Raw genomic sequence first — 15,006 nt, forward strand, 5'->3', positions numbered from 1 at the left:
TCCCATGGTTCTTCTCCATCTCCCATGGTCCTTCTCTATCTCCCAAGGTCCTTCTCCATCTCCAGGGCCTCCCAGTCCCAGCAGTGTTTGCTGAGTGGAGCTGCTGGAGCTGGGGCCCAGCCACTCCATGAAGCTTTCATTAGGTGTGTTCAAGGAGGAAAGGGAGGTCAGACAGCAAGGAGGAGCAGGCTGCATGCCTGCTTGGTAATTCCAGTGCTGCATGCTGCCTGTGCAGTGGCTGTGGGCTCCTGGGCATCTCGTGGTGCTCCTGTCTGCATGCTGCACACCTTGGAGCTGAGGGATCCAAATCAACACATCACACAGGGGAAATGGAGCTCTGGGAGTGCCTGTGGTGGATCCTTGTCCTCTCTCCATGGGCCAGGGATGGATGTTGGCTCTGCTGGGCTACAGAGCAAGGCAGAATGTGGGGGAGTTCATCCTGTGCACCCACAGCTTCTCCAGCTGCTGGGGGAGGCAGGTCCCAGTGGCTGTCCCAAAGGAGGGGAGTTCTGTGTGTGTGCAGCAAACTTCCCTCAGCACCCCACCCACACCTGGGGTGCTCCCAGGGATGTCCATAGGCCAGGAATCCCTACTCCACTCCTCATATGTGGTGTATAGCACCTTACATGTCTTTTCATGCCTCTTATACATGTACTTTTTTACCCTTAAATACATATCTGTACCTTAAATACACATCTGTACATACCTTTTAGGAATATATGGTGAAGTGGACTTTCTGTTCAGCTGAGTGCTGGCTGGGAGCTCTGCTCAGAGGGTTTAGAGTCAGAGAACATCCTGGGATGGAAGGGACCCACAAGGATCATCAAACCCAGCTCCTGGCCCAGTACAGGACAGCCACAATCAAAGCAGCCTGAAGGGACCTTGCCCACACACACACACAGACACCAGTGTCACCAACATTTCATGTGGTACTGTGGAGGGCAGGGGAATGCTGTCACCTTGAACCCAGGGAAGCAGAGACACAGGTAAAGCCCTCACTGTCTGTATCTCAGAAGGTGCCTGTGCTATTCCTTCATCCTTCCTGATGCCAAGTTGCTCTGGATTCCTGATGGGTTTGCTACCCCCTGTTCCACCCTTCTGGATGCTCTGGGACACAGAGAGGGGTGACTGTGCTGTGGGAGAGGGGCAGTGCTGAAAGGGTTAAGGTTGGCAGGCAGAGCTGGAAGCTGCTCCAGCTCTGGAATTTGGAGCACTGGAATTGCTGCCTTGGCTGCAGCCCAGCTGGCAGAGAGCCCCAAGCCCAGGCAGGGCAGAGCTAACACAGAGCTCATCCTGTGCCAGTGTGCCAGGGCTGGTGGGAGCTGGGGGAGGCCCCTGGGGGCACTGCTCAGTGCCTGCACAGCTTTGTGTGTGCCCTCAGACCCTGCTCCCTCTGCTTGCAGAGCAAGCCCATGTGAGCAGTTTTAGGTATTTACCATGGGGATGGGCTGAAGGGGAGCTCCATCCACCCTGGGCTCACAGCTCTGTGTTACCCTGAGACCAGAGCTGCCTGCTGTGACTCCAAGATGCTGATCCTGGACAGAAAGTTCATCAAGTTCTTCATTTCTCACCACCACTGCTGCCATGTGATTTGTTGTTTAACTGCTTTGTCTCCTCAAAGGAAGATGATGATCAGCTGCTAGGTTTCCTGCCCAGGGGCAAAGGTAATGTGGATTTTATTATTTTATTTTGGACATTGCCTGGTTTCTCTTCCTTCTTCAGGGTGAGAACATAGTGGTGGGAAGAGGAGCCTCATCAGGAATAGTTGGCAGGGTAAGAGCTCAGGTGAGCTCCTGTGCCTTCCTGCTTGGAGGAGATGGGAAAATATCAATTAATTCCTGTCTCTTCAGGACTGAGCTCACACATTAAGCTGGGTGACATTGCTTTGCACTGGCATGGCTGGTTTGGTGGACCACACAGGTCGAGTTTATGCACCAACAGCAGGAGAAAGGAGGGTACACAGAGCACTTCAGGTGTTTATCCATGAGTGTAACACACAAACAGCCCTGGAGCCTGGGGGTGCTGCCTCTGAGGCTGCTCTTGGAAGATCCCAAGAAAATCTCTTGAGTTATTTGGAGCACAGAGCCAAGGCTCTTAGCAGTGACCCTGGCTCAGCTTGGATGGTGTCCTGGAATACAGATGTGGGGTCTGGGGACTTGGTAGGGGAGCCCAACACTGCCAGAGGCTCTGGGGTGCTGACAGTGCCTGTGGCTCAGCAAACAGCAGATGGGAACCATGGCATGTCACAGACCTGAGGGTGCTGAGTGATGTCCTGAGGCTGGAGGAGCCTCTGAGAAGAACTGACCTGGCAGAAGCAGTTTCCTCTGCTCTCCAGCCTGTCCTTACTCTCAGTGTCTAGACCTTCCTCTCAACCTGACTTTTCCTCATGTTTTATTTTGAAATATTTCATATCCCAGAGAATCTGGGTTTTGTTTAGGATGTTTCCTTCCCTTTTCCACCTTGCTTCTAACCCAAAACAGAGTTTCAATATCTCAGGGTGTTCCTGAGCCTTGGCAGGAGGTTCTTGGTGCTGGAACCTCCCTCTCTTTGGTTGAACAGCACCGGGGCCATCACTTTGTTTCTGCAGGATCTCTGACCAGTAACAACACTCCTGTTCACTGGGACATGGTGCAGGTCTGAGTGCTTTCAGGATGGAATTGCACAACCTCAAGGAAGAAGGGTGCTCCAGGGCTGTTATTTATAGGGGTCTAAAAGTGCCTGAGCTCTGATTGCAGGCAGGGCTGGTGGCTCTTCCCAGCCATCCTCTGCTGGTTTGGGAGCAGAGTGTAGTCAGCCTGAAGTGTGCCCAGGGTGGAAGTTTGTGTAAGAATTGCTGCTGGGGGATCCAAACCAACACACCACGTGGGAAAATGGAGCTCTGGGAGTGCCTGTGCCTGTGGTGGGGGTGCTGGTCCTCTCTCCACATCAGCCACGGGCCAGGGATGGATGCTGGCTCTGCTCTCCACAAGGAGAGCAGAATTTCCCATCAGGATGGAAGGGTTTAAACACTCAGTTTTACAAAACATTTCAAGGAGTTCACACTCCTCACCTTGTTTCTGTTTGTCACCATATTCCAGCCTCGGTGACAGGAGCTTGGTCACCCTTTAAATTCCAGGATTTGGAGTCTTGTTCTTAATCCCTGTCTTTGCAGGGAGCCTTTGTCTCACACCCTTGGTCCTGTGCTGTGTCTGCTGAGAGCTCAGCCCAGTCCAAGCCTGGTGCCTTCCCAGGGCCTCTATTTCTGTCCCAGTTGTGCTCATGGTGGCCAGTGATGATTGTCTCTGCTTTGGGAGGAATCACAGGGCTTGGAAGCTTTCACATTTTGCTCTGGGACAGGCAATGAGCTCTGGTTCCTGTCCAGCTCCAACCTTCAGGATGTCTGGGATTGAAATGCCTCATGCAGGGAAGGATTCAGCCAGATCTCAACTAGATTTCTGCTCTGGCAAATTTGCTTATCTTAAATGGGTCTGTTTAACATCTCTGAGTGCTGCTTCTGCCTGGGAAGTGCTGAAGATGGACAAGGGGCAGTGAGCACCAAGGACACATGAGGGTGGCCTGCAGGACATGTGTCAGAGTGGGCATGAGTGCTGTGCTCAGAAATCTCCCCCTGCACTTCAGGACACTGCAGGGGCCACTGTGGACAGGACATCTCCAGGCAGAAGCACATGAGCTACAGCTGCAAATGAGAGTACAGAGCCCTTGGCACAGAAAATGGGAATTTGGGATTTGTGCTCCTGCAGTTCTTGGTAAATGAACCTTGTAAATAGGAGAGAAAGGCAGGAAACATTTCTGCAACTTCAAACTTTTCTCTTCCATATTTTTCTATGTTTTGACTTTGTAATTCTTGTCCCAAGGACATAATTTTGTCTTCTTCAAGCTGTGACAAGTCTCAGATAACCTGATGGGTGACAAATACTGCTTCCTAGCATTGACCAACCCTCAGGGTGTGGATGGCAACTGTGCAGAGTCTCTGTAAGCAAAGGTTTCAGTCCCAGGGTGGTGGGCAGCTGCAAGTGTCTGTATCAGCTGATGGAATATTTTGGCATTAGGAAGTAGAGCCTGAAATCAGGAATTCTCTGTCCAGTCTGTTGTTTAAACTAATCTTTCAGTGGTGAATAACATCATCAGTGGTGCCCAGCTTCTCTTTGGCTCTGAGCTCAGCTGTGTTTGAGCTGCATTTTCAGGCTGATGTTTCTCACTGTGCCAAATGGATGCAGTGGCAGCCAGCCTCCTCCTCCTCCATGTCTGCCATTGTCCTGCATGCCTGTGTGACCCAAAACAAGACAGTTCAGCCAGCAGAAAATTCCCAGTGATTAGTTTTCTGTCCCCTTAATGAGCTGAAATAGCCATGAGTTCAGATTCAGGTCAGAAAGGAGCTCAGGGTTGCATGGCTCAACTCCTACAAAGCAAGGCCAGCTTTGGATGGTTAGACTGCTCAGAGCTCAGGTGATCAACAAAGCTGTGGCACAGAGATGCTGCTTTACTCAGGAAGAGTTGATTTTTTTTGTAAGAGAGGCTTCACTTGATTTTCTAAAAATGTGGCTCCTCTCAGTGGCTTGTACAAGGAAGAAGAAAGTGAGAATGTCTCTGGCAGCTGCTCATTGTTGGGCTGCCTCTGTCACCAGCTGAATCATAGAATGACAGAATATCCTGAGCTGGAGGGAACCCAAGGATGATCCAGTGCAGCCCCAAACCCTGCCCAGACCCCCCAACATCCCCACCCTGGGCTGGAAGGGACCCACAGGATCACCCAGTCCCACCCCAAACCCTGCCCAGACCCCCCACCAACCCCACCCTGGCCATCCCTGCAGCGCTGCCCAAATTTCTCCCCCATCCTTCATCTCCCCCATCCCTCACTCTCACACAATCATGGAATGTGCTGAGCTGGAAGGGACCCACAGGGATGATCAATCCCAACCCCAAACCCTGCCCAGAGCCCCCAGCAAGCCCAGCCTGGGCATCCCTGGAGCTCTGGCAGCCTCGGGGCCGTGCCCATTGCCTGGGCAGCCTGGGCAGTGCCAGCACCCTCTGGGGGAAGAACCTTGCCCTGAGCTCCAGCCTGAGCCTGATGTCTCAGGTTTCGCTTTTCTATTTTTCACATTCTGTGCTGCTTTAGTGTGTGGGTCTGGGTTTCATATTATGGGATGCTGAGCTCTCTTCACAGAGTAGGGAGATAAAGCAATTCCTGCTCCAGCTGGGCACCAAGGACAAATGATCCAAATCTCAGCCCAAGAGCACAAACACCATGGGCTGGAGAGAGAAAAACAAGCAGGGTGGGACTGCCTGGGCTAAAGCTGGAATGGGACAATGAACTGCAAGATGCAAATGGAGCAGAGCTGATCACAGTGAGAGACCCCATGACTGGTTGTGCATTTTGGGACCATTTTGGTTCATCTGGGGTGCAGCCCTGGCTGGGCTCTTGTGCTGCCCAAGGTGGATCCAATGAGGACTTTTAATAAATCCCTGCTTTATTCTTTAACTCCATCCAGTCTCTGCTCTAGCTCAGCCTCCACAAAGCATCAAGCCTGCCCTGGCCCAGCCCCAGCCGTGCCCTGGCTGCTGTCCCTGTCCCAGAGCAGGGATGGGAGCTGCCCCTCGGGAGGAGCTGCAGATCCCTGAGCTCTGCCCTCAGTGTGCCCTGCTCCAGCTGCACACACCAAGGGCCCTCAGCTGCTCCTTCTGTGGTACCTCTTTGGACACTCTTTGATATCTTTAGATCCTTAATAATTAAGATGTAAGAATAGTAAGAATAAGATGCAGTAAAATGAAGCTTTTGGCAGTTAAAGGAGACTTTGGCAGTGCTTGGAGCTGTGAGATAATCCTGCTTGCTGGGCACAGCTGTTTCCACCTCTGGAGCTCAATGGGTGCAGGCAGGGCTGAGTGCTGGGCACTGATCCCTCCATAGCAGTCCTGTGTTTCTGGACCACATCTGCATGACAGCAGGGGCTGAAATCCTGCAGGAAAATAACAGGCACCTGAAAAGGAGCTACAGGCTCCTTTAGGGAGCATGCAGTCACTGGAAACACTGGAAATGTGTTACCGAGCTTGCAAGGGTTCCTCAAGGGTGAAGAGAGAGACGAGAATCTTGACTCCATGATCAGAAGGCTGGATTTATTAATTTTATGATATATATTACATTATGACTATGCTAATAGGAATAGAGAGAGAAGTTCAGAAACTTGCTATGCTAAGAATAGAATAGGAATGAATCAACAAAGGAGCCCTCTCTGATACTGTCCCAGAGAAAGCTTGGTCTTTAACTGGCCCTTAATTGTAAACATCCAACATGGGCCAATCACAGATGCACCTGTTGCATTCCACAGCAGCAGATAATCATTGTTTACATTCTTCTTCTGGGGCCTCAGCTTCCCAGAAGGGGGAAAAATCCTAAAGAAAGGATTTTCCACAAAAGATGTCTGTGACAGAAGTGGTGCCTTGGGGGTGAGGCAGAGTGTGGCCAGCTGTAACCCTGTGCTTTGGGGGCTGCACCATTGATGTGCAGGTACAGCTGGTGGCAGGACTCTGCTCAGTGCATCTGCTAGGGCAGCAGAAATGTGTTAGCACAGCCTGGTGTGTGCTCAGATTCTGGTTCAAATCCAACAAAAAGCCAGGCAAGTCTGCTGGATCGTGGGAGGATAAGAGCTCATTTCATTAAATCACTGCAGGTCAGAAAAATGTCTGTGCATTGCATCAGTGTGATGGAGTCAGCCCCAGGGAAAACATCAGTGCCTGTGCAGGGCTGTGCTCAGGGCTGTGCTCAGGGCTGTGCTCTGCAGCCCTGCTGGGCACACAGCACCAATCTGGGTCACAGTCTGTGTCTCTCTGGCCTGAGCTGGCTGCACATTTAGATGTAATTTAGCCTGTTTGAGTGAACAGCCTCCCTTGCTGTGGCAGCTCCTCCATCCCTGCAGGAGCTGTGGCTGTAGAGGGACCAGGGATGTGCTGCCAGGGGCACAGGCACAGTGGGAACTCCTCAGGGTGGCTGAACGACATGAGGTGTCCCATCAGGGGATCTGCATGCACCCAATTATGGGATTTTATTGTCCAAATCCCACAACCAGTTCTTCAAGCCTGGTAAATTACTGTTATGTGTACTGTCTTTACAGCTGAAGTGGGCGACAGATTTTTCTTGCATTTATTTCACCGAAAGATGAAATCACATATTAAAATCACTTATTAACATAAGATTATACAGTGAAAGCTTTCACCAGGACTTAATCTGACTGCAGTCTCCTTTTTCCTGGCAGTGATATGGTCCCAGCCTGGGAGCAAAGGGTGCAGTCCAGCTGCTCTGCCTGCTGCATGCCAGCTTCCAAAATGCACCATTTCTCTGGGTTTGTTACTAGTAAAACTGAGAAAACATGTTTGCCTCACAGCTTGTCTGTAGAATTCTCAATTTTTCTCCACATTAGAGAAACCTCATTATGGCACAGCTTGGTTTAGACACTGAGTGTTGTGCTGATCTCAGATGAAATGCTCCCTGCCCTGGCTTCCACATCCTTTTGATATTTAAGTTTCTTTGAAGTATGGAGAGTTTTAGAATCATGAAATCTTGGATTGATGTAGGTTGGAAGGGACCTTAAATCCCATCCCATCCCACCCCTGCCATGGCAGTGACACCTCCCACTGTCCCAGGTGCTGCCAGCCTGGCCTTGGGCACTGCCAGGGATTCGGGGGCAGCCACAGCTGCTCTGGGCACCCTGTTCCATTCAACCTTTATCCTTGTTCTGTCAACTTGTGGGTTTCTAATAAATGGTTTGATACAAACATTTCTCTGCTGAGATCAGTCACTGCACACCTGAAGTCAGAGGCCCCACGATGCCAGGATCAGCACCTGCCTTACCTGTGCCATTCCTCCTGCAGCTCAGTGCCAGCTGTCACCTGGAGCAGGTGACACTTCTGCAGTACCATCAGCTCCAAGAAGCACCTGAGCTATCACACTCATTTTCTTAACAGCAAAATAATCTTGCTTTTAACACTATCAGCTCAGGCAAAAAGTAGTAAAACCCTGTTTCTGCCACATTCCCTGTGTCTGCCTGAAACAAAAAAGTCTTTATTCAGGAAGTCAGATACATCCTGATGATTGTACTTCTTCCCAGCTTCTGATACAGAATGCACAAAAGCAAGGAAATAGAATTGAAACTAAACATGCCCCCATGGCAAGCAGAATGGGGCTGGATCCTAGATGCACTCTGTGATTTGGATTGGAAAGGACCTTAAAGCTCATCTCATTCCAACCCTTGCCATGGCAGGGACACCTTCCACTATCCCAGGGTGCTCCAAGCCCTGTCCAACCTGGCCTTGGGCACTGCCAGGGATCCAGGGGGAGCCAAGGGAATAAATCCTTGCTCACAGCAACTGCTTCTAAAACCTCATTACAGAAACCTTAAAAATCTCTGTATAAACCCACAGTTGTGCCATCCTGGTATCAATCTGATTGCACTTTTTTTCCTTGGCTAAGACTTTTTTCCTTCACTACAAAGCCCCTGATTTCAAGAGTGTTTGCCTGTGTTTTTTCCTAATTCCTTGCCCCTATGTTGAGGTTTCCAGGTGTGAGAAACAAGACATCCTAAAGATCACGCTGCAGTTTTCAAAGTGCAGCAGGATTTTGGTTTGTTTGTTTTTAGCAGAAATTTAAAACAGAAGGAAATACTGGTCTGCTAGGCTGGGCCAGCACATCTCTGGCCTTTAGCAGGCTTGGGGAAGATGGCTGAACAAATTTAGGGGATGTGTGGGCAAGTATAGCAGAAACCTGATTTTGTGATGGAAAGAGTGAGAAGATAAGAAGGAACAGACCTGGCTCTGGTTTGTGGATGAGCAGGGCAGCTGGTCCAGCAGAGATGAGCTGTTGCTCAGGACCAGGAGCAGCAATCCCTGCAGGCAGCAAGGATGGAGCTGGTCCCTTCCACTGCAGTTTGCTGGGAATTTAGGGACAGATTTGACATCAGCCTTGAGAGAGGGGATTTCCAGTGTTTGCAGCACTGGCTCTGTGAGTGTCAGACAGATCTTGGCTGATCCTTCCTAGGAATGCTCTCAGAGCCTTTTCCTTGGCCACTGGCAGGTCACTGCTTGCAGAAGGAAGAGATGTAGGTGCCAGTTATTTTCAGGAAGGAAGGTATGGCTGCAGGCATGATCCTTCTGGAGTTCAGCCCATCCAAGTTAAGCCCCAGTGTCCCCCAGCTCGAGTTCTGAGCTGGGGGTCTGTATGTTTGATTTTAACTCTGGCATGGAGAGCAGTCCCCCCACGCAGGGGTCTGCGAGTTCTCCAGGTTTTTCCATGTGTATAAAGATGGAGGCTGCTCTTGTTTTGATTCTCACCTGATTTAATTACATTTGCTTTCTCTCTTTTTATTTCAGTTGTGATTCCAAAGAGCCCTTTACCTGCCTCCGAAGTAAACTCGGAGAAACCTAGCATGCACAGTAGCACAAAGACTGGTTTGGGGCATCAACAAGGGCAAAGGCGTCGCAAAACAGGGAAGAAGCGTGGTCGAACGACCAAAACACTAATCCACCACCCCATGCCTACACCCTCCAAGTCAGTGGAGCCTTTGAAATTCCCCAGAAAGAGAGGCCCCAAGCCTGGCAGTAAGGTAAAAGCTGATGCTGATGCAGGCGGGTGCTGCAGGTCCTGCCATGGGTTGGTGCATGCGTGTGTTTGTGCACGTCTGGCTCAGCCTCTGGCTGGGTGACTGCAGCAAGTAGGAGAGCAGAGGGGTGTGTGGGCTGGGAGCGTCCTCAGAGCCCAGCCCCAGAGCTGTAGAGAATGTCTGTGTCCTAAAGATCATTTCCATCAAGAATCCGTGGCTTTGGAAGTGCGTTGGCTGTGGAGTAGCATGGCAGATGCTGGGAGCATGCCAGGATGGCCAAAGGGTAGAGTAAGCTCTCCTGTCCTTTGTGTGTGGCTAGTCTGAGTCAAACAGAGGTGGCAGATCCCAGGCTTGTGGTTTGTAAAATACACACATGTTGATTGCTAGGTTCTTGAGACACCCCATCATCACCATCAGAAATGTGTCATGTTCCACAGTGCCTTGTCTGTTGGATGCAGAGGAGAGAGTGTAGTGATCATGGGTGGTAAAGGAGAGCAGGGGTAAAAGGAGAAATATCTCCTCTTTTTCTGCAGAGGAAACCTAGGACATTGCTGAACCCAGCACCCACCTCTCCAACAACCAGTACCCCAGAGCCAGACACAAGCACTGTGCCCCAGGACGCTGCTACAATCCCCAGCTCTGCCATGCAGGCTCCCACAGGTAAGGAGGGTCTTAGACCACGTTCTTGACAGAATTGCACAGTTAGGAGCTGCAGCAGGCAGGCAGCAACACCCTGAGAGTCCCATTTCTGCCTAAGCCTGTAAACCAGCAATCCTTACCACTCCAGAAAGGCTGGCCTGAGGGAGGCCAGAGCAGCTGTTCATTTATCTTTCTATTGGAAATAATGAAGTAGGAAGGTTGCAAGCCCACCTGTTGAGTGCAAGGACCCCCTTCCCCTGCATGCTGGTGACTCCACAGCTCTCCAGATACATTTGTGGTCCATTGTGCCCTGGGGCAGTCGGGTGTGCAGCCCCCCTTGTGAGTTCCATACCACGCGAGGCACAGCTGCTGGAACTGCGCAAGGGGCAGAGGAGGTGCTGAAGGTCTGTGATCTGCCCAGCTCCAGCCAGGATATCAAGGCACACAGGGACAGGAGGGAATAGGGGAGGAGAAGGAGTAGCAGTGAAGCGTATGCAGTGCTACAGGGTGAATCTGCTCAGGAAAGTCTAATGCGAAGCTGCTTTTGACATGTTGAGTCAAGCACTGGATATGGGCTGAGCCCTCTGTTTCCCCAGAATGTAATTGGCCAGTTTTCAGAGGAACCTAAAGAAGCCAATTTCCCTAAAAAGGAAACACTGTGGGAACCTGCATTCCTTCTTCCCCTCTGAACATCACAGCCACCTTACCTGGCTGGCATGGAAAGCACTTTACAGCCTGACTGCAGGGGAGAGCATGGGAGAAACAGCAGCAGTTTGGAAGGTGAGCTTGAGGCAGGAAGATTTTGGAGGGGATTCCTTCCCCTCTAGAAGCGGCTCCACTGTGAGGATGCAGTCAGGCAGTCATGGTGGATTTCACTTTGTCAGTGATTGCACAGTCTTAATATCTCAGCATCTCTCAGGTTGGATTTTAGGCATCTGTTTCTTGCTTTCTTGAGTGGGTTAACAGCAAACACATTTCTCATCTTGGCAGTTTGCATTTACTTGAACAAGAACGGCAGCACTGGGCCCCACCTAGACAAGAAGAAAGTTCAGCAGCTGCCAGACCATTTTGGACCAGCTCGAGCTTCTGTTGTCCTGCAGCAAGCAGTACAGGCCTGCATTGATTGTGCTTATCATCAGAAAACAGTCTTCTCCTTCTTAAAACAAGGCCACGGGGGAGAGGTGATCTCAGGTGAGAACGGGCCCGCAGCACTTGGTCTCCTCCAGAGAGGTTGTTGCAAGAATTCTCTCGTTGGAAGATGTCTGTCCTGAAGCTCACTGCAGCCACAGGCCAGGGGCAGACACAAGAGTTCTGTCTTCTCTTTCTTGCCACACGTGTGTGTCAGTGAAGCAACAGCTGGCGGCTGACTCAGAGCGGAGCAGTCCCCATGGCCCGCGGGCACAGCTCAGTGCTGGCACCAGCCTGGGCAGCAATCCCAGAGCCACACCAGGGGGGATTGCACAGCTCCTCACGGAAAGACGAGAAATACCCCGAGTTTTATATCTCCTTTAAGCCCATGCCTAGCTGGATCTGCCCCTCCTGGAATCTTTTCCGTTCGCTCGGACGTGGCTGCCCCAGCCCCGCGCTGGGTGCAGCAGGCTGGTCCTGGCCTGCCCTGGCAGAGGAAGGCTTTGTTGGCTCTGAGAGCCCAAAGATGCTGAGATCCAGGAGCTGCCTGCGCGGCCCTGGGCGTAGCCTCCCACCCTGGCGGGGGGTTCACGTGTTGGGCTCTGTTTGTTTCTGTCTCCAGCTGTGTTTGATCGGGAACAGCACACTCTGAACCTGCCAGCAGTTAACAGTATCACCTACGTCCTCCGCTTCCTGGAGAAGCTGTGCCACAATCTGCGCAGTGACAACCTCTTTGGGAACCAGCCTTTCACTCAGCACAGCCACATGCAGCGCTCTCACCAGTACGACCACGACAGGTATCTACCAGGTAGGAGCTGGGGGGGGTGGCACTGTAGGGACGCAGGTTTTGTCTCTTATCTCAGAAGGCAGGCTTCTGTTCCAGAGCCCTCTCCCAGGGTTCATTACATCACACCCAGTGTCGTGTACACACTCTTGTTGTGTAGGGTTCCAGTTGCATTTTCTGCCTGTCAGTTTGGTTTCCATCTCAGCTGGAGGTTTCCGCTCATCCATGCTGTCTCCTTGTCTTCCCTCCTCCCCTCGTCCCCCAGTCCTTCCCACTTCCTGTGGTCTGATTGTGGTGACTTCATCCAGCTAGGAATTCAGGTGAAAGATTGCAAGAGAAGGGACAGTGATAACGTGCAGCAAGTAAACTGTAATTAGAAATTAATTAAAGCAGAGTGGTTCCCACACTGGTCGTGGATCTGCTGGCATCAGCCAGGGCATCCAGCCCTGGTAACAACATGGGATTCCTGTTCAGGGGTGATGCTCATGCTCAATCTGAGGCAGAGGTGGTTTTGTTTTCCTTGGCATAGCCCTGGTAACAACGTGGGGTTCCTGTTCAGGGGTGATGTTCAGGCTCAATCCGGGGCAGAGGTGGTTTTGTTTCCTTGGCATGGCATTGAAGCAGCTCCAGCTCACCCCAGCAAGACAGCGCATGCCACGGTGCAGATTGTCAGGCTGCAAAACTGCTCTGAAGTAAAAGCAGTGGAAAACAAACCCAGCAGTTCCCCCACAGTGCTGGGCAGTGGCAGCAGGCCGGGGGTGATGGCTGCCCACAGGCTGTCTGGGGGTACTGAGGAGCTCCTGCTCCAGGAATGTCAATTGTGGAGAGGATCAAAGCTGTCTGCACCCTCTTTGGTGGCTGACAAGTGCTGATCTCCTCTCCTGTCTTGCTTTCTTCCCCCTATAGTCAGCAAGTAGCTGTTGTGTTGTTTGAGGTCTTTCCAAAGTTAATCCTTTGCATAATTATGGTTCTGGCAAGAAAAGCAAAAGTTGTATGAATGTAAAAGGATGAGCACTTAGGAAGAATTGGTTAAAGAGAAATTGCTAAGCAAGAGGTGAAGGAGCAACAGCCAAAGGCCACAGTGCTTTTCAGTGCACCTCACAAAGATTCATTTCACCTCACAAAGATTCATTGCACCTCACAAAGCACCTTAGGCAGAGTCTGGAGAGCAAGAGGATCTTCCCATCCTCTGCTTCCTCCTGGCTGGAGCCAGCAGGGCCAGGAGCAGAGGAGCTGTAGGATATGCAGGGACAGGAGCACCATGACTGGTTACTGGGACTGGAGGCTTTCCCCTGAGGAACCCTCAAATAGAAGAAATCCCCATGTTTCAGTGTGGAGGTGCCCTCTCATCATGAGAGAGAGCATGAGGGAGGGAAAGCACCCAGCTCTGGGCATGGATCAGCTCACACAAAGAGTTTCCAGCCTCCATGAGAGATCAATGCCAAGATTTGGGCTGCTGGGCAGAGTGGAAAAATAGAAATCAGAATTCAGGGCAACTCAGGCAGAGCACCAGATGTGCCACAATGCTGAGACCTGCCCATCCTGAACTCTGATTCAGTGTTTGCAGCATTTAAAGAAAAACTAACCACAGTCAGAGGTGTGACAGCACCTAATCCTGCAGTTCATGCTGATCTGTGAGCTTCTTGGGCATCTGCTCATGGAACACCTTTCTCACCTGAAAGAAGGTGATGATCTACACATCACAGTGCTCCTGGTGAGGGCAGGGAATCAGTGCAGGTGATTTTGGGAGGTTTGAGCTGGTCATGGAGGAATGAGGATGGAGGTGTACATCCTTCAATCACACCAGGTGTCAAGGCTGCTGTGGTCTCACACTGAGCTCTGCATGTCCTGCCTTGTTCCCTCTGCAGGACAGGAATGTGTTGTGTGGGGCTGGTTCTCCCAGTGAACAGCCACTGGTTGGGACTGGGAGCTGCTCTGAGTTCCCAGAGCAAAGGGGCTCTGCAGGAGCACCCTGGGGGTGCCATGGAGAGTTGGGGTGTGTGCTTGGGGCACGGGAGAGGTCTGCAGTGCCCCTTAGCTCAGCACTGTGCTGCCGCTCTGGCTGAGTAAATGGAAATAAGGAGGAGCAGATTGGGTTGTGCATCAGGAGCAGCCCTGATTGCTGTTCACAGCTCCGTGAACATGATGGGACCTGGAGCTGTCCGAAAGCTCAGGACTGGAGGGACCCTCTGGGCCACAGAGCCCTGGCTCCTGCTGCTGCAGCACCACAGCACATGGAGTTTCTTGGCTTTACTCTGCAGCTGTGGATTTTGCTTTTCCACTGCTCCAGGGTTTTACGCTGAGATTTTAGAAACTATGTTGTAATTTCCAGCCCCGATTTATTCTTGGGCAACTTGGTGTCTGTGTCTCCTGATCTTAATATTGTCTTTTAGCTTAACTTGGTTCTCTTTCTTCTGGAAGTAGTTGCAGAGCAGTTGTAGCCCTCAGAGGAGTTCATCTTTTCTGCTTTTTGCTCTCCTCAGACAGTGTTGGTTTGACTTAACCTTCATGGGGTGTTCAGAGTGCCACCCAGCACTCTGGGGAGGAGCTCATGGGGACCTGGTGCCACAGCACTGGCACCACCATGGTGACAGGAGATGTCTCTGCAGTCACTTTGAGCCTCTGTGTCCTTGTACCAGGTGGTGATCAGCCTGTCTTGGTCACATAAACTGTTCTTCTCATCAGTGGTGTCACCTGCAGGTCACATGGGACAGTGCTGCAAGTGCACATCTGGATTTGCTGCTGGATTTTCCTCTTTGCTGATTCTTGGTTATATATATTTTTATATATGTATATATTTATCCTTCCTGCCTGATTTTAAATGCTGCTTTGTCTCACCTGACATGGGAAGGCATCAGCAGATTTCAT

General features: G+C 51.2%; 1 protein-coding gene across 1 annotated transcript in view; it reads left to right on the forward strand.

Annotated features, from left to right (window-relative positions):
* SCMH1 (Scm polycomb group protein homolog 1) overlaps window positions 1-15,006 on the forward strand; it is a 64,879-nt gene that overhangs the window by 34,829 nt on the left and 15,044 nt on the right. The window contains exons 9-12 of the mRNA XM_058819716.1: window positions 9,358-9,590; window positions 10,121-10,247; window positions 11,217-11,417; window positions 11,977-12,162. Coding sequence (XP_058675699.1) covers window positions 9,358-9,590; window positions 10,121-10,247; window positions 11,217-11,417; window positions 11,977-12,162 — 747 coding nt within the window. The remainder of the gene's footprint in view (window positions 1-9,357; window positions 9,591-10,120; window positions 10,248-11,216; window positions 11,418-11,976; window positions 12,163-15,006) is intronic.

The sequence above is a fragment of the Ammospiza caudacuta genome, chromosome 25 (assembly GCF_027887145.1).
Source record: "Ammospiza caudacuta isolate bAmmCau1 chromosome 25, bAmmCau1.pri, whole genome shotgun sequence".
Classification (NCBI taxonomy): Eukaryota; Metazoa; Chordata; class Aves; order Passeriformes; family Passerellidae; genus Ammospiza; species Ammospiza caudacuta.